A 19897-nucleotide genomic window follows, 5' to 3' on the forward strand; every position below is an offset into this window, starting at 1 on the left:
CACTAGGCGGCAGTCTTGTACTATTTGCTATTCGGAAAGCGCAGTCTAATGACCAAAAGAAGAGTAGAAGGACGCTTCGTCTCCAAAATCTTGGACCGAAACAGAAAATTCGTCTGATTTGTTTTTGATTTTCGCCTGTGGCTGTTGTGAATCATCTGTCACGGCTGGTTTTAGAAAAGGGTACGCTACCGATTTTTAATATTTTATTATTATTTAGTATTTTGACTGTCGAGGCTTATTTTATCTGCGTGATGAACACGGGTGGAACGAGCTCTGTTGTTGCATACGCCACGAATGTCATGACTTGTATTAAAAGCAAAAGTACACATTCAATTTAGCTTTTATGGGCTGCGTTTTAATCGAGCGTTCTTCGTGTGGACTAGAACAATGGAATACACATTTGCCTTAGGATAACGGTAATTGTTGCATGGTTGACGTGCACAACAGACATAGTAGGCCTCAGTGCCATTTTATACCACTAACTATTCTCAGTCACTAAACAATTAACGTGAAATCGTCACACTCTGAAACTAAACTGTTATCTTAGCACCAATAAACTGTTGTCATTGCCGAGTGTACTGACGTTTAGGTTCACCTTCCTGTTCTAGAAAACGGATAAGACACCCGAATTCCAAAATAAAAGGTGCGTTATTAATAATCATGTGCTTGGTGTAATATTGTATTTTGTAACGTAAACCTTTCAGAAAGTGAATATTTTTGTGTAGCCTACCGTAGGATGGGATGCTTTTAAGAGTTATATAATTCTAATGTACAGTATAGATAGCCGTAGTGTCTCGAAGGCAAGACACAAGTTGTGGATAGACATTAACGTTACCATACATTGCGTTTGAAACGTATATTAGGTGTATTGTTCCCACGTGTATGTATATTTATTATGTAAGTACACTAATGCTGTGTTATTGGAAGTATTATACTGTGAGTTGTTGTATGTTCGCAAAATAAAATGTTAAAAACAGCCATACAACTACACAATAATAAACCAGTATTTTTGAAGACACTACTTTTGATAGAGCTCTTTTATTGGATTATAAGGGGCTATGCAGGTGTACTAAATGAAGTGCTCAGTGTGTTTACTGTGACATTGTGCTTGCAGGTGAAATTCAACGGTGTGCTGAGATGGATGTCAGCATTGCTGTCTCACTAATCCGAGGCCAAATGGGCACCGTGGTGGAGCAGGCGGTGAACGGAGCTGTGGAGACGGTCCTGGCCGAAATGCTGAAGGTGGTGGGGGTCAAATTTGAGGAGCTAAAGGCGCAGCTGGCACACATGAAGCGGGACATGATGATGCTGCAGCGAGAGAAGGCACTGAAGGAGAAGGAGAGCGACAATGTCCGAGCCAAGCTGCGCTACACAGAGTTGAAACTGAAGTATTACAGGCAAGGGGTGGAGGAGGAGTTGCAACACCGAGCGTCCAGCACTGCCCTGGTACGAAGCCACCAGTCCAAATGCCCTCCGGCACAGGCCGGTGGGGCTGGCAACACCTCCACAGGAGCTTCACCCTCGTGCTCCTCTCAGAACTCCACAGCTGATGATCCATCATCAAGCAACCAAGGTAAGTTCTTAGTGTGACTGAAATGGCCCAGATATGTTACATAAATAAATAACTAAATAAATTGTGCATCAATTTCATTACACACATTTTTGGTACCTTTGCGGCATGGTATCTAAAAAAGTTAGACCTTGACTGCATTATATCAATTATGAACAGAAATTCATGAGGGAGGAACACTTGGTGGATGAAAAACATCAGAATTGCAGACTTTTGCCAAAGGGCGAGCAATCCAAATGACTGTGATGGGCAACACAAGTAAAGCATACATTCCTCTACAAAAATGTTTTGGAATTGCATGGTTCCCCCAACGACTATGTTTACTTCCACTGTGTGTGTGTGTGTGTGTGTGTGTGTTGGGGGGGGTGATATTTTTGTACCTCTGGATTATTTTGTTGCCGTGTAGGCCTCAAATATACATTCATAAAATGTTTTGAAACACTTCTGATACTCAATTTGAATGAATATCAAGTTTTATAAAGGATCGTCGGAGATAGGCACTCAGAAATAACGACAAGACACTTCTGGCTACCAACAATAGGCACTTTATTGGTCCCACACAGAAATGATAACACAGTTCAAACAAGTTGTATGAAGCTAAAGAACTCTTACCGTATGCCATTAGGGTGGAGAGCCAACACCCTCAGCAGAGTGAGCTTCAATACGAGCTGGGCGTTTCGTACGTTAACCCACAGCGGACTCTGCCGAGGAGCATCGCTCCCCTCCTTTTATCCTCTAAAGTGTGTGCATCGGGAGGGGTGAGTGGCCATTCTCATCCCTCCCTACGCCACACTGTTTGTTGTGTAATCAAGTGGCATTGATCACAATCAAGTTTTGACAATTCAAGCAAAGTAGACTATGAAGTCGTCAAAGCAGGCTAAATAGTTTATCTCTGAGGTCGTCAAAGCAGGCTCCAGAGTCCATCTCTGAAATTGCTTAGGCAAGCAAGTCACCAAGTCATGCAATCATCTCAAAGCACTTTTTCACTGAGAAGATATACATTGATTAAAGAAAAATCACAAAATATCTTAATATACCATAAATTCATCCATTCCTCCATCCGTTTTCTAATCAGTTTATACTGACAATTGAATTCAAATTTTCTTTCCTACAGAATCTCCACAGCGCATGAATCGGCTTTGCATCAGATCATGCACACAGCCAGACTTGCAAGTGGTTAGTCCTGAACCAACGGACGGCATTTTGGCGGTGAACCTTCCCATGAGTACAGAATGTCTGGATAATTCCGGTTAGGCAGATCCTTCATTCAACATCATAAAAATACCACTTTGAGTGGCACTTTTAACATCTTTTTGTGTGCGTTCAGCTCTGCTCTGTCACCCGGACCAAGATGGTCCTCTGAGCACAGGCGGGAGAGGTCAGGAGAGCGACTGGAGTGTCACTGTGCATCCAAGCTTAGACGACACAGACACGATTGTGATCCCGCCTCCTTTCCCATCCCATGACACCGACCAGCAGTCTTCCACCAGACCTCCGTCCCGCCATGGCTCACCACAGGTGGATAGCTCAACACTGGCCACCTCCACAACACAGGTGGTAATAACCAAGCACATAACAAAATAATTAGAAACTTATATTTAATGTTTATATATATATGTATGTGTGTGTATATTAAAAAAAAAATATATATATATATAACCGAGGTTTGACATTTTATATATATATTAGAGCTGTCAAACGATTAAAATATTTAATCTAATTAAAAATGCAACTGTCATAATTAACTCAAATCAACTAAAAAATGTATCGCGATTACTCACACATTTTTTTATCGTTTCTGAATTTCCTTTTACATTTTTTGTCCTATTTTTCCCCATTTTAATGCTCTCATCAACATGGAATCATGAATCAGTTTTCTATGTGCCAAATGCAAATATTTACTGAAATAACAATTTCGATTTTCAATTTTACATAAACATTTTTCACTTGGTGCAGTTATTCACACATAATCTCTCACACAATATTACTGTCCATCAATAACGGTGAAAAAAATATTTTGTCACACAACAGCTTTTTTTATGAAATCAAAACAGAGCAATATAACATTGTAAAGTGCACATCTAAGGTACACTAGTACTCACCATATAGTGGATTTAAACCACGGTTGCATACTACATTTTTCTCAAGTTTGCTTTGAACACAGCAGTCTGTTTCTGTATGTTTGTTGAAGAATAACGAGACACCGGACACCCGTGTTCATTATGTGCCGCTGTATTGGAAACTGCCGGCCGTACAAACAAGCACACGCACTTCCCCCGTGCTGCAGGGGCAAACCATTCTGAAAGGGAGTGGGGGGGTCACTCCCCCTAACACAGTCACGCTATGTTGATTGTGTTGGTCCTTCTTGCGCGGAAGTCTCTCTACGGTTTTGTGTAGACCTCATTTCGAATGACTACACTTGGTTCGATGACAACACTGGAGACATTTCACTTTCGCGAGGTCGCTATCACTGTAGACGAACACAGAGAAGCTCCACCCGCTCTGTTTACATGGACACAGAACACTGTAACCTTCCACACAAAATAGTTCCAAACAAGTAACAATCGCGTCAGTGGCATACATCGTATACCTGTATGATACAGAGAGAGAGAGAGAACAGATAACTTTGGTCTTGTCAGTGGAGCAATATGGCAACTTTTGAAAAGTAAACTTTCCATTCATAAACTCTTTAAGTATCCATTTTCGGTGTCTCGCGCAGCCGTGGCTGGCAAAACAGACATGGGCGTGGACTTCTGCAGCGCGCTTGTTGTTTTGTTTCTGGTGTATTTATAGAGCAACGTAACATCAGCTTGTGACGTGTGCCGCGTTAATCTCGCGAGAAAAATTTTAATCCCGTTAAAATTCATCTAAATTAATGCCAATAAAAACGCACTAAACTGACAGCTCTAATATATATATATATATATATATATATATATATATATATATATATATATATATATATATATATATATATATATATATATTAGGGATGTGAATCTCAGCACTGAGGACGATTCGATACACATCACGATCCACTGCCAGCGATGCGATACTTAAACGATACATGGAATTTTCTGGCGATACGATGCGATACGTTTCACCGTCGTCACGATGCGATACGATTCGATACACATTAAGTTCAAATCAATGCGATCCGATACGATACAATGCAATTTGTTGCGATAATGTGCAATTAAACATGATGCAAATAAGCAAAGAAAAAAAGCTTTTAAAAAGATGGAATTCAGTATGGTATTACAAAAAGGATACCACTTTATTCCATATAAAGAGTAGAACTTGTAAAACAACTTATTTAAGCCCTTTCACAATTGGGTTTTGTGCAAAGAAAATGTAAACAATTTGGCACCTGAGACTCACAGCTATTGCTATAGTGTAAACACAAACAGACTATTCTCACTGAGTGTCTATAATAATATGTATATGTATATGAATCTATAGCGCAAGATGTCCACCCATCCACTGTAAGTGCAACTCTTTGCGCACTGTTCAGCGACACAGTAATCTCACTTCTCACTTTGTCGTACACATCGGGAATATGTTTGTAAGTGAACACAGACCTGTCTGGTATTTTATACCTGGGTTCCAAAACGTGCACGAGCTGTCTGAAACCCTCGTTGTCCACCACGCTAAGGCTGGAGGTCTTTGCATATGAAATAAGCAGTGGCCTTAGTTATAGCCATTGCGCGGTCACAGTGAGTTGCAAGGGGACTCCCAAAATAAGAGGCAATTTTTTTCTGATCCTGACCTGGTTTACCAAGAGTTTCTCCGGTGTCCGACGAGGAACTGGGCGGGGAAGCGGGAGGGAAACTTGTCGGTGATCTGGTGCCATCGGTTTAAGTGGATCTGCATATTTGTGGTGCTGCCGTTGTATGGCTTCTTAGTGCGACATTCCTTGGAAATTACGGAGATTTTATCAAGCTTTCCGTCTTTCTTTTCGAAGCCGTAGTATTTCCAAACATAAGATTTGAATGTTGCGGCTGCATTAAATATAGTAGTTTCCTTGCTGCTGCGTGCGCTAACTTCCATAATCTTTCGCTCGTTGTGTACTGGACTGTATGTGACGCACGGCTACCGTCCGTATTCAACACAAAACGCAAAGCAATGATGGTGCATTCATTGCGCCTAGGAAAGGGCAGATATGTGACGTTTAACATGAATAAAACGGCGATTGAATCGGATTTTACCGATACCCATCAATGCATCGTGATGAATCGTGATTTCACCGATACCCATCAATGCATCGTGATGAATCGCGATTTCACCCGTCAATCGCGTCGTACCCAGTGAATGAGCCGATGCACTCGGATCGCGGACGTGCGCATCAATGTATCGATTAATATCGATTATTTTCCACACCCTTAATATACATACACACACACATGTATATGTATGTATGTATGTACTCTATGTATGTATGTATTTGCATGGGGTTGGTACAACAGTCATGTTTCTATAAGGACCGTTGTGCTAACCTGTATTTCCTCTGTCATGTCACAGGTGAAAGTGGAGGAGGAGGATCAGCAGGTGATCTGTATCAAGGAGGAGCCAGAGGAGGCCCCGGAAGTCATATCCTGCTTACTGCTGGACAATCAGTTGAACCGTGGCCATCTGGCTCAGTCAGAGGTGAAATTTCTTACTTTAAAACCCATGTATGGCATGCATTGTTTTTTTGCAACACAACGCATGTCAAGTGTATATGATGTGTACCTGCAGGCCACAAGGGATTTATTAAGGAGACCCCCCTTGATTTTTTCTGGATAAAAGGCCAGAATTAGCTATTTATTTGCAGTCCACAGTATTACAGTATTGGGAACAAGTGACGGCAGCGATACACTAGATCCAGCAGATAGAACTGTGGAGATAAAAAATATTATTCGATGTGAAAATCTGTATTTTGTATTTGCATTACAGTACTGCCAAACACAGTACTGGAGTGTAGGAGCATCACCATGTTTAGCATTTTCTGATCTTGACGTAAGAGCTTTACTGATTTGCTGTGGTCGCTGATTTTAGGTTTCGATGTCTGCCGCACAGTGGTCAGGACCTCAGGCCAGCCAGAGAACATGCTCCTCAGGTTTCAGCTCAGCTGGACCAAGCTCTTCCTGTGAGTACCTTCTTTACGCTAGCAGGGAGTAGGGCTCTGCAATCTGATTATTAGAGTGCAGCTCCAAGCTCTTCTACTCGCCATTTTGTTGTGCATTTTATAAATACCCAACACACTCAGTTAAACGTTTTGTGTCAGGCAGCAGCACAAATTTCAGGTCATTCCATTTCACGTCACAATCACTGAATTTGTGGATCAGCCTAGCTCGTTGTTGACCACTCACACAAGGGTTTGTGGTTGTGAATATTGCACAGTTTTAAAATTTTTAACTATCAAGTTCATTGTGAACCTTCACTATTCGTGTAGGATAAGGACCGAGCCCTGCCAGGACTAGCGAATACATATGAGTAATTGACAGCTTCAACTGTTCAATAAACAAACAAACAAACAAACTGTAAAAGTTTGTATTTGCTTAAGGACCATTTTTCTCAAAATGTGATTCCTCATCACACTTCAACATTGTTCTTTGGCACCAAGATGCCTCAAGTTGGGGCCAAAGCAATACTTTTATTGCCTTGGTCTGTATGGCCGTGGTACAAACTAGGGCTAAGTGATTATGGAAAATAATTGATAATCCATTACCCCCAAATTGTGATGGCAATTTAATTTCCAATTATTTTTTGACAAGGTCCTCTTCTAATATGTTTTTCAACAAACACTGACAATGTTTACATCATGTCAATATTCGGTCAAAATTCAGGTTTTTGAAACATTCGGGATAACCCGTTTTCATGTGTTCCATTTATTCCCATACACATCCCATCCGTTAGATGCCACGCCTCAGCAAGCCTTTCCTGCCATTGCCCCACTGCCTCCTGACACTCCACGGCAGATGGTGCGGGGTCCGTGGACTAAGGACATCAGCTTATATGAAGAGTACAAACTGCGGCGCAATGAGCTACGCCGGCGAAGCCTTAATCGACGGCGAGAGCTGGAAAAAACGCTGCCTCAGCCTCTGCTGGCCGATCTGGTGAGTGAGTAGTTTCTTACTGAGCTCATTTGTGAGAAGTGTTTCCCATTGTGATAAGTGTTTCCCAAACCTTAAGTCAAGGCGCACACAGGGCATATCAAGATGGAAAACCCCTGATTAAAAAACAAAACAACAACATCAACTGGGTTGTGGCTTAATTTAATCACATTCAAATTCATGGGAGTTAGCACACACACTGGTCACCGTTTAAAGTGCCTCAAATTATCCCCAGATAAAGGTTTTCAATTAGCAGGGTTTTTTTCTGGCTCAAATTAAGGCAGAGGTGGGACCATCCTGACTCGGCGCCATGACGAGCATGTATTCTGTAAATTCAACAGACCCGTTTCTAATATACCTTAATTAAGAGTTCCAATATGAAGATGGCTATTATCACGTTAAAGCATTCATTTATCAAAACCTAGATGAGGAGAATGATGGACTCATAGCTCATGTTGTGAGGCCACTTTTGTTTGAGACACTCATAGATTATTTCGACGCAGCCTTCAAGCGCTCTGTGGTCCATTTCCACGTGTGCTGCAATTGCAGTGTCCTCCGTTTAAAAAAATAAATTCTTAATCGATTTCAACTATTCTAGTTTTTGTAACAGTGTTTTATGTGCTACCATCCATATACTTCTTCTCTTCTCCTGCTTTGTGAATGGCAGTCACCTCACGTCTTTTTAATGTGTCCAGCCTGTAGTTGGTTGATGGCTTGTCCCACAAGGGAGGCAATGATTGCCTGCTGTGTTGGGGGCGCAGTGCTTTTGCCATAACTAACAGTGCATGCCTTCGTCAATATGCCTGAGCCAGGTAACTGCTTGTCAAAGCCACTGCCTCGTGCGTCTTTAAGAGCAATAAAAAAAATAATGTTTCAATCATGTATATGTTGACACAATGAAAGCTTTATGCTGTATTGAGTGATATCAATTGGTCTGGCTGGGAGCGGCACATAATTAGCAGGAGGTGGCAGCAGGAAAAACCCTGTGTTCAGCTTTTCCTGCTTTTGTTTTTTTCTTTCTGGCAGAAGCCTGAAGGTTTTATGTTTCGAATAAAAATTGAAATCTTCAACTGTATTGCACAACACTGCTTGAAGCATAGTGGTAGCTGTATAATACTGAAATACCAGTCAGTGTTCACGAAATACAGTCAGATATCTGCCTACCTGATGATTCCTTCTGACACATGTGGTTGTCAATCGCTGTTGGTGAGCTTTTTTGTTGTTGTTTTGTTAGGTACGGGAACGGCGAGAAAAGACCAGACTGAGGGTGGCCAGATGGCGGGCAAAGCGGAAACTGCAGGCTTGTCTCAACCAGGTTCAGGTTGGTGTAGATGCCTTGAGTCTGTATAAGATGACATCAGCCAGGGCTGACACACAGCATCTTTTGCCGGTGATACAGTAACAGTACTACTTGCATCCTTATCATTAAGAACATGCTCATTTCCAGACTCAAGGTGGCGCAGTGGCTCTTTCCCAGGATGGTTTCCCAGTCAGTGGTCCTCATCAACACAAAGCATCTTGTGGTAAGATGAGCCCCTAGCTGTAATTGTCTAATTCAGTTGCAGTGGTGCCATTTGTACCTTCGACACAAGTAAAAAAATGAATTAAAGCTGCAAACTCAATTTGCTGACTCCCTTGCACCCCCTATTTCAGGGGTGTCAAACTTGTTTTTAACGTGGACTACACTGCAGTTCTGGTTACCCTCAGCGGGTCAGTTAGTATGATAATGTCAGGTAAATGTCATTTAGAATGATTATGCTATAAAAAAGGAATAGTGGCATTTATTACTTTGACTCCCATTTGAAATGCCCGATAAAGGCTGGTCAAAAGTTTGAAGCTCAGAAGAAGTCAAAGTTTGCAAGTTTCACTTGCAAACTTCTAACTCCATTTTAGGTTCATCCTGATTTTTTTTTATGTGTTCTCTTTTCAGCATCCACTTCCAGTCCGCTCAACAATGTGGTTATCTCTGCAGTCACGAACTTCCCATTCGTCACGCCGACGTCGTCGTCCTCCCTGTTCCGGAGGGGCCCGAATATGGCCACACATGTTGATCAACACACGTTGATGTCAGCATCACATTCGTCTGCCTCTTATCCGCAGGTTAGCATTTCGCAACAGAGCAAGTCTGTGATGGACGCCAATGTCGATTTATGAAAATCCAGGCTTAGCTACCATTCTTTGTCTGGCAGTGGCACTCTTGACACTTCTTTATGTGTACCGGTAGTTTAAACACTGAATGCCATTCATATCCTGTAGGGATGGGGTGTTAGTCAATTTTGAAATATAAAATGTTTGAATTGAAAAAATACAGGATTGCCTATTCAATACTTTGCATGGCAAAAAGTACATTCTTTTAAAAAAAGTTATTCGTCAGAAATATTTCCCAAGAATTCTAACAATTTAACATGAGATGCTTTGTTTAAAAAAAAGAAAAAAGTTCCAGAAAAACAGCGCCATCTCCTGGTTGCTGCACTTATTTTGCCTCCATTGAGTTGACTTCATAGACCAGAGACAGGCAACTGGCAACCCACGAGTGCACACTCGGAGTGGCCCTTGATTCGGTTGTGAAAATAAATAGTTTACTGTAGCGAAAGAGTTTTTTTTGTAAGTGTTTGCCATTGGATAGGGCACCATCAAACCGAAAACTGTCCGGTGCTTCTGTATCAGAGAAGAAGAGAGAGTGCTTTATCTCCCGCATTAGGTCAAAAAATGGTGTCTTTCAGGTAAAACAAGAAGCAGATTTTATGTTTACCCAATTTAAACCAAAGTCCCTAGTTTGCTGAGAGCAGGCATGTCCAGCTCTGGGCCTGGAGGGCCACTGTCCTGCCTGTTTTCCAGCTCTCCCAGCTGCAACACACCTGATTCAGATGATCAGCTCATCAGCCAGCTCTGAAGCAGCATTAGAACGTTCCTGATTATTTGAATCAGGTGTGTTGCTCTTGGGAGAGCTGGAAAACAGGCAGGACAGCGGCCCTTGAGGACCGACTTTGGACACCCCTGGCTTAGAGAGACTATTAGCCATGAAATTTTGCAACTTACGTTGCCACCACAACATTGATCTCAAGAGTACACAAAACGCAATTCCCACCACTGACACACACAGCATGCACACAAAAAATGTTGACAGTTTATTTTGAAGGCCATTAGGAGTTACAAAAAATCACATTGAAATCAAATCACAGTATGTGGTTGGTTTTGCATTGCTTTATTGCTTTGTAGTTGATCAGTACATTTGAGCATGCAAGATATGAAGATATTCTTTTGCATATTGGTCTAATAAGAAACCAAAAACAGATATGCACATATTTATTGTCCATATTTAAAATGGCATTTTTGTCCAACATCTGGTTTGTCATACATCTCGTTCTTTGGAACCCTCCCTTAGCGCTGACAAAAAATTGCCGCCCTCCTCAATCGTTTAAGTTGCGAATCCCTGACATTGAGTACATTGACGCTAAACTTTACTTTCCTATTGAAATGAGAAGACTCACACATTTTAGAAATGTTTAGAAAAGGTGCCTCAATGAAACTTTTAAGTCACCTTTAGCTCAGGTGACTCCTGACCAACTATTCAGTAGGAGGAGCTATATAACCCACAGTCCTTCACATCAACTATATTCACAGCAACAGACTACCAACAGACATTGCGAAGACGCTGACTATAGACTTAAAAAGTACAGAAGATATTAGAATTTGCATCAAGAATAAATAGGCTTACGGAACAGTAGCCTTGCCTCAACAGTAAGACTCACCTTCCAATCCATTGAGAAAATAAAAGCTGTCAACTCTAAATTTAAAAAGACCAATTTTAAAGGATTAAACTTTCAATGAGAGAAAAAGGACACAAAAAGAAAAAGCAATGCTTATCATTGCACAATGACCAATTTCAACCTGCTATGCTTTCAGTTCTTGAATTTCATCTCTCTTTGATTCAGTGACGCATTCTAACAAACGTAGAGAAAAGGTTATGGGATTTGACTTTCTGAATAGGCCCTCTGCCTTGAGAGCTGAATTATACATCGTCAGTGCCGCCATATTGTATGTGGCATAGATGAGCGATCGATGAAGATGCCTCGTTCATTTGATGCCCGGTGATGTACACATTGCATCCGGAAAGTAGTCACAGTGCTAATGCACTTCAGTTTCCCCGCATTTTATGTTACAGCCCAATTTCAAAATTGAATTCAATATTATACACATTTTTCCTTCAAACATATATGTACATTGACACCATAAAACATATATATATACAGTATACATATCTATATATTTTTTGCTAATTTATGTTAAAAATAAAATAAGAAATCATACATGCATAAATATACTTTTAAAATGGGCCTATTACATCGACAAGGGTCCAGCCTTGTCGATGTAATAGGCCCATTTTTTTTGAAATTTGTGTAGGCTGAAAATGTGAGTTGCATATTTTTGGGGTGATTGTGACTGGTCTGAATTCACTGCTCGCTTAGCCTGCAGATATCATTAAAATATTGGGTGTTATTCAAATCTTGAGGAACTCAATTTTCTAACAGAGTATAACGTACGGGCAAGTAGACAAGGAGGTGATGTAAATCCCTTGGCTTGTTCCAAACATAGCGAAACTGTACCGCATTCGGTGCACTAGAACTCCTCTGGCGATCGGTAGGGATGAAATACAAATTCCTAAATAATTAATAAATGTACTATAATTACATCATTTATGCCCATCCCTGATAATGTCGCACCCCTCTTCTTCACTTTGTGTCTTTGGTGAGCATCAAAAACCTTCGAGTATTGTTCAACTGTTATCAGATGCGCACACAACTGTCAAATGACTAACATCATTTTTTAGATGAAACGTGTGCAGAAACTAAACATGTTTCCTGTTTTTTGTATTATGTTGACTGGATCCCATTAAAATGTGCTGTGCGAGTAAAGTGTGTGTTCATTCAGTGTTACTTTTCTCCAAGAAATTGTTAATCGATTCATTTTGACGCTCTTTTATATTGAAAGAAATGACAAAAACTCGGTTTACTGCTATAAGTAAATCTTTATTTTTCCAACAATAATACATTTAACTGCCCAAAAAAACTGACCGTGACGAATAATTTCCAAATTTTTTTCATGTGCATGCAGGTGTTATCCATTGACTATTTTTTGAGATATGGCACCCGGCAGTGTGTAGAGTAACAGGGCCAGGAAGAGCGCTGTGATCAGTAGCACCAGAGCGATGATGATGTACTTCTTGTAGTTCCGCCAAACCAGGTGGAAGAAACACTTGAAGGGGTTAACGAACCACGAGAATGAGGTGTCGGGACGGCTGGGGAGCGGGCACACAAAGAGAAAAGGATGATGTCCAGGTTTTGTTTCCCGCCATTTACTTTGTTTGCCGGTTTCTATGACAGCCCATTAAGGTTGACTACAAGTTAACTGTACACTGTATTGAACTAATGAACTATGAACACAAGTGAAAGAATTAGTTCAGTGGGGAGTGCCGGCAGCGGGATTTCACTATAACGTGCAAGTGTTTGGATTCTTACTTGGGTTTGGGCAGCGGTTCTGGTTCCTTCCGGGCTCGCCCCACTGGGTTCTTCTCAGCCTCTTCAGCTGTCACAAGGTGAAACTCTGCCTCCACCTTCCCCTAGTGAGGTAATTGGACAACACCTGTTAGTCAATTCTACTCTGCTTTATGGATTTGGTTTTCAGTCCTTCGGGGATGTGCAATCTTAAGGTTAGCGTACCGTCAACTCCCCAGACTTGCTGAAAGGCCACCATCCTCTGGACCTCTTCTGCTGGAAGATGGAGATCTTCTCTGTCCCGTCCGTGAAGACGTCCACTTTGCACGATTTGGCTGTCTTTGCTCCACGCGGGAAGCTGTGGAGGTCTAACTCCACCGTGCCTGAGCACGGACATGCAAGCAGGGCGTTAAATGACAACATTTGCGAAGCTCCGTTGGCATGTTGGGCATACCGAGGAAGTCGTCGGAGGAGAGCGTCTCAAAGTCCCACACCTGAAGACTCAGGATGGCGGGCAGCTTCTGTTCTGTTTTGTCCAGGGAGAAAATGTTGTCTCGCTTCTTTACCACCACTACCTATTAGAAGGTGATTCGTCAGAAGAAATACGCAAACAAATTTAGGTTGTTGCGTCAATTCCTTATGTGTTTTTTGCTCGCCTTAGTGACTAAGGCATGCAAGAAACAGATTAAGGCTTAGTCTTTTACTAGTACACCTAATTGTCTTGCATGTGAGGACTAATGGAGTACTAGTACACACATAATTTAGCACACTAGTAGGAGATTGAATAAGAACTCAAAAAACCTGCATATCGCCATGAACTCAACTTGACTTTCAACCGGATATCATGTCCCAAACTGGCAATGTTGAGTTACGGCAGCATTTTGTAAAGATGTGGTGTGAAAAAAGTACAATTTGTTCAGATGTAATGCAATAACAGTAGACAGTAGCAGTTTTTAATTCTGCATTTTCCGCACTATAAGGCGCTTCGGAGTATAAGGCGCACCTTCAATGAATGGTCTATTTGAAAACTTTTGAGATACAGGGCGCACCGCATTATAAGGCGCATTGAATAGATGCTGCAGTAGTGGCTGCGGTTGTGCTATGCATCCACAAGCTGGAGGTACGCTAAAGTGAATACAATACAATACAACGCAGCCTTATTTATATAACGCCTTCACAACCACTGCAGCTAAAATAAAGCACTTTACAGAACATTTAAAATACTACATCCAAGAAGTAATAATATTGATCCATATAGAAGGCACATCAGATTATAAGGTGCACTGTCAGCTTTTGAGAAAATTTAATGCTTTTAGGTGTGCCTTATAGTGTGGAAAATACGGTACTTCCAATTTTGCTGAGCACAAACTGTTGATGCTATTTTTCTGTGACTTGCAAAACATTTTTTGAAGTGATCAAGAGAACAGCTTTAAATGTTGCACTTTGAATCCAAGATAAATATTTTGAGTTATTTACAACTCATTTCAAGGTTGTGCATAATTTGAGATGCTGTATTTTGAGCGAAATAATAAAGATAACTACAGAGCAAACATCAGAAGCCTAATAGCTTGGAACAGAATCTGATATTTGTCTTGGACCAAAATGTTTTCGTGCCATTTACAGGCAAGCATTTCAAACAGCAGCGACGATCACCTTCTCAGCAGGCAAGTAGCTGAAGGGGAAAACTAAACGCCAGTTGAAGTTTCCTTCCCCTGTTATAGAATTGTAGTGGACATCGGTCTCCTGCCGGTCGTCCTCCAAACCTTTCAGCCAGCTGTAGACGAGTAGAGTTGCTTACTGTCGCTACATGCCGACACAAAAGGCTAAAAACGTGACAGAAAATTACCCTTTGATATAAATATCACTGGACTTTTGACCAGTCAGGAAGTTGCTGTCCTCGAGAATGACGTCCTCAGTGTTCCAGATGATGACGCGTAACTCATACCTGCAACCACACAATCAATATTGACACCCATCCAAAAAAACAAAACAAAACACAAAACGGCATGCTTTGCCTGAGTGCCGTTCACAAACTGGTCTCACCCTTTGGGCTTGCGAGGGGAAATATCCACTGCAAGACCGGGATGAGGAAGGTCCAAAGGGAACATGTCGACCCACATTTGGACCTGACCCTGCATGTGCGAGCACACATAGACGCGCGCTCACACAGGTATACACAAAATCCATGTAAACTTCTATTTAAGCAATCAAATTGGCAAAATTGAGCTTTGTTCTGCCTGCAACAAGGCATACACTCATGTTGGTAAGATACTTAGGTTCCGCCGATAGTTCAAAACTCTGTTAAACCTGATCCATCCCAGGCCGAGACTTGTGAAACAGTGTCCTGGTCTCGATATGTTCTGGTACCAGCTTGCATCCAACAGCCGGTATCTCAGCCCATCGATGCAGAATCTTCAGAGACAAGTGCTCGTAGGACTCTACCGGTTCCTCATCTGAGACATATGCACACGTCAGGATTATCCTTTGGATCATCCGTAGTACCAGAAACTGGGTCACCTACCTTCATGCATGAAAAGCGTCTTGCCGGTGAAGACTTTGTCCGCCACGGTGATGCATCCTGGTCTGAAGTGAGGACCGTCCACATTGTTTTCTCTGCACAGCCTTGACAGCAGCTCGGATGGCTTCAGACAATCTCTCCAGGCGTTATAACCTTCACTACGGGACGCAATTCGCAGAGGCAGAAGGGATCTTCAACAGGGCTCAACAGCACACTTTTTACTATTTGAGGATATTAACCCTTCAGGGACAGCGGCTACTCCAGTGGACAGCTTATGTTGTCAGGTTACAGGGTGCATGAAAGGGTTAACACCAGTATCATGATGTTGCTTAAGACAGAAGTCTCCGCACAGGTGAAAGAGTACAAAAAAATATCAAGCATATGCGATTTATCAATTATCTGAAGTTGAAAAAGATTAGATTTTTTTTTCTTTCAAGTGACATATCGACATATCAAGATGTTAATTTTCTTGGTCACGTAAGCTAATGTTGAACCCACAAAGTTAGCAAAATGAGTTTGGGAAGTTTCTGTGGGATGGAGGCCCTGTGAAGAGATGACACAAGAGCCTACGACCAAGAAAATGAAAGGCACATTTCACAGACAATAGCGGGAGGCCGACTTCAAATAATGGATTTCGAGCTCACTCCGCGCAATATGCGGCGAGCGTCTCCCTGATTTAGCGTGATGGTGAGGTATTTCACATACTTTGCTCTGTGGTGCCCTGATGTTGGCGCATTTTAGTGGGAGGCTGCTAATAATTCTTTCTTCGTTGCTATATCCACTGCTCCTGAGCTTTTTAACTGTGTTATTGACCACCTCATGATCCAAGTCCGGGGGCAAGTCTCAGGTGTGTCATTTGGCAACCTCCACCTCACCGACATTGAATACGCTGATGACACCACCCTGTTTAGCAGCTCCGTCCAACACCACAGCAGTGCTCTCTCTATACACCAAACAGAAGCAGCAAAGCTGGGCCTCCAAGTAAGATGGCAGAAACAAAACCTATGTATATTGGTGAAGGAGCCCACCCTTCCCCCCAGTTTTTTGGCTCAGACGAAGTGCAATTCATCGATTCCATCATCTCCACCTTCCATGGGCTCCTCCATTACAAGCAACAGCGATCTCAAGCCAGAGATCGACCGCAGATGCGGCCTCGCAGTTGCAGCTATGCAGTCGCTATGGCGGTCCCTCTGGCGCCACCACTGAGTGTTCCAAAAGGCCAAGATAATATGGCAGTTCTTACCATTCTCTTGTATGGTGCAGAATCCTGGCCTTTAAACAAGACTCTGGCCAAGAGGATCGATGGCTTTGACAGCCGGTCACTCAGAACCAGAATCATGAACATCAGCTGGCACCTCTATGTTACAAATTCAGACCTCCGAAAACGTACCCTGCAGACCCGTCCGTGCAGGGTACGTTTTCGACTGGCTGCCCAGAGGCACATTAGATGGCTTGGACATCTCTTCCGATTACCCCTGGAAGACCCCACTCGTGCCATCTTCTCATTCGACCCAGCTACAGCCGGCTGGAAAAGGCCACGTGGCATACCCCTCACCAGATGGCTTGATGTCATCAGGGAGGATCTCAAGCACCAGGGCCTTACCCTGGAGGACGCAGCGGACCTGGCTCATGACTGTGGTCATTGGCGGGCCCTGATGAAGCTGATCGGCTCTACGCACTGTGACGACCCCGCCGAATGAGACCGGGCCCTCGCATCGCAAGAGCATTTATTATTATATCCACAAGAAACTCCAGTTCTCGTGTCGCTCATATCATTTATGCACATTATATTTGTTCAGTGGTGTGTGTGTGTCTGCTGCATGTTCAAGCGTTATCAGAGTGAACATACAAGCATGGTTATTTTGTTATGGTGTTCGTCCTGCTCCTAGGGTAAACAAGTAAACAGACAGAGCCCGACAGTCATGTGATGCTGACTTCCATAGGTCGTCATTCAACAGCTGCTTGGCAACCCGTCCGTCATTATTTCAAACCGAACCAAACTGTAATGGTCAGTCTGTCACTCCGTCATTATTTTAAGCGTTGTTCCGTCATCGCAAATTACACTTCGTCAACGCCCAACAAACACGCATTTTTTAGTCTGTCGTCAGTCAAGAAGGAGTCTGTTAGTGACGGACAGAGAGATTCCGTCAGTACTAACCCGGTTGGTGACAATACCATTGATGAAGGAAAAGCCACTTCTGACTGTGCTTAATCGGTCCGTTTTTCTAATGTCCCGTCATTTGTCAGCATCCGTCGGTGACGGATTAACTGACCTTCTGTCAGTAGTGACGGAACGCCCACTTCTGCCGACTGTGTATTTCCAACCTTCCTCCCAAAACGGACAATCATCAATTATGTGTTTTCGTAAAAACAAGGAGCTGCCATGAAGCCACCAAGCCGGCCATTTCAAGACGATACAGTTTTTTTCCTTTTCCATTGGGAAGGGACCCAAAATAAAACTATGGGTGCCATGACACTTCTGTTTTTAGCACCTTCAAGGTTTGATGACTAATTTTGGTGGTATAGAGCAGTGCTTTTCAAACACTGTGCCGCGGCACACTGGTTTGCCAGGAGTTATTATCCAATTTGTATGCCCATGCGGTCTTTTGCCTGGCAGAGTAATCATGAAGTACTCTTCCATACCGGTAGGTAGTGTCACGTCGCGTGTCCGCCAGCAGGTGGCGGGTTTTCTCACCCGCCACCTGCGCACCTGTCCGTAATTTCGGGCTGATTACCCTCCTATATTAATGAGACTCCGGCAGTTCTCCCACTGCCGGAGAATTCCTCACCGTGCCATTGATCTCTCGTGCTAACTCCTCTATTTGTAGAATTACTCGTTGCCTTCTTGCCTTGCGGCCTTGACTCTTGCCATTCGCGTTAGTCACTAAATTGAATACTTAGATATTGCCTAATCAGTAGCTCCTCGCACTTTGTTTTTCAGCGAGCGTTTTCAGTTGTTTCCTTATTTCTTCCCTGGTCCTTATTTGACCAGCGTTTTGTGTTTCCGTTTTTTCCCTGTCGGGCTCTTTCTGTTTTTGTCATTAAAGACACTCTTTGCTTTGAGAAAATTCTTTCGTTGTCTGTTTTCCGGGGATCCAATCCTTTATTTTTTCGTTCTGCACGGAGCGATCATTATCGCTTCGGGCAGATCGTGACAGAATTCTCCGGCCACCATGGATCCCGCAGACATCGAAAAAAATTTTTCCGCTCTTTCCCGACAAGAGCAACAGATGAGTCAGCAGGGCCAAGCCATTAGGGAACTCCGTGGCGCGGTCTCCATGCTGGCTCATCGGTCCGATGATTTAGAACCTCGGTTGGTCCGGGTGGAAGAGCGGAGACCATCTCCCCCCGGGGTTCATTCTATTATTCCCGAAGCGCCCTCCTCATATCCCGTTATGACGAGGGAGCCATCGCTTCCACACCCCCCTCGCTACGGGGGCGAGCACGGGCAGTGTGGACACTTCCTCCACCTGTGCTCTCTCATATTCGACCTACAGCCTTCTGCCTATGCTAATGACGCCGCCAAGGTGGCTTATGTCATGAGTCTGTTAACAGGTCCGGCGGCATCGTGGGCGATTGCGACCAGTGACGCCAAGCCGAATCTCCGTACCTCGTTCCCCGACTTCGTGGCTGCGTTCCGCCGGGTGTTCCATCATCCCGTGCGAGGCAGAGAGGCAGAGGGCCGGCTACTCGCCCTCCGCCAGGGAGAGCGATCGGTAGCGGATTACTCCATCGAGTTCCGGATCCTGGCCGCCCAGAGTGGATACGATGATCGGGCGCTGTGTGGCCTGTTTCGCCGCGGGCTAAACCCTCAACTCAAGGACGAGCTGGCGACCCGCGACCACAGCACCAACCTGGAGGAATTAATCGACCTCTCCCTCCTCATGGACAATCGCCTGAGGGAGCGAAGCCGGGAGCGTGGAGGTGATCGGTCCCAGTTCCGACGAACACCCACGGAGGAACAGGTGCAGCTGGGAGGCAGGGACGCTGGTGCGGAGGAAAGAAAGCGTCGTTTCAGCGACCGAGCGACGACTGACGGCGTTCCACCATCTCCTCACGCCGCAACCAGCCATCCGGGGTCGTCACCCCCTGCCCACCAGGAGTACTGTGAGTCACGACCGCGCGCGCCCCCCTTCGAGTCTAGGCGAGTCGACTCGCGGCCTGGACACCCCAACAGACTCGAACTCGAGGGGGAGATATTAACGGGGTCCCGGTCGTG

The 19897-nt window shown here is 43.6% G+C and overlaps 2 protein-coding genes across 4 annotated transcripts in view; one reads left to right on the forward strand and one right to left on the reverse strand.

Moving 5' to 3' along the window:
* The first annotated feature begins 11 nt into the window (after positions 1 to 11).
* Positions 12 to 12581, forward strand: si:ch211-67e16.4 (uncharacterized). 3 transcript variants are annotated; one of them, XM_052083021.1, is made up of 10 exons: positions 12 to 180; positions 1115 to 1573; positions 2685 to 2819; positions 2898 to 3124; positions 6092 to 6217; positions 6608 to 6698; positions 7469 to 7668; positions 8900 to 8986; positions 9113 to 9188; positions 9596 to 12581. In XM_052083021.1, the coding sequence occupies exons 2-10, from the start codon at positions 1138 to 1140 to the stop codon at positions 9817 to 9819; spliced, it is 1602 nt and encodes a 533-aa protein (XP_051938981.1). In that variant the 5' UTR covers positions 12 to 180; positions 1115 to 1137; the 3' UTR covers positions 9820 to 12581. The 3 variants fall into 3 exon arrangements, with proteins under 3 accessions (XP_051938981.1, XP_051938982.1, XP_051938983.1); XM_052083022.1 differs by having other exon boundaries at positions 6629 to 6698; XM_052083023.1 differs by having other exon boundaries at positions 2898 to 3088.
* Positions 12582 to 12599: 18 nt separating this feature from the next.
* Positions 12600 to 19897, reverse strand: part of fer1l6 (fer-1 like family member 6) — a 36643-nt gene continuing 29345 nt past the window's right edge. The window contains exons 38-46 of the mRNA XM_052082950.1: positions 15682 to 15836; positions 15468 to 15613; positions 15204 to 15292; positions 15007 to 15105; positions 14814 to 14934; positions 13615 to 13735; positions 13386 to 13543; positions 13185 to 13285; positions 12600 to 12964 (exon numbers count right to left, since the gene is read on the reverse strand). Coding sequence (XP_051938910.1) covers positions 12784 to 12964; positions 13185 to 13285; positions 13386 to 13543; positions 13615 to 13735; positions 14814 to 14934; positions 15007 to 15105; positions 15204 to 15292; positions 15468 to 15613; positions 15682 to 15836 — 1171 coding nt within the window. The 3' untranslated portion in view covers positions 12600 to 12783. The remainder of the gene's footprint in view (positions 12965 to 13184; positions 13286 to 13385; positions 13544 to 13614; positions 13736 to 14813; positions 14935 to 15006; positions 15106 to 15203; positions 15293 to 15467; positions 15614 to 15681; positions 15837 to 19897) is intronic.

This window comes from Hippocampus zosterae, chromosome 12, assembly GCF_025434085.1.
Source record: "Hippocampus zosterae strain Florida chromosome 12, ASM2543408v3, whole genome shotgun sequence".
Lineage (NCBI taxonomy): Eukaryota > Metazoa > Chordata > Actinopteri > Syngnathiformes > Syngnathidae > Hippocampus > Hippocampus zosterae.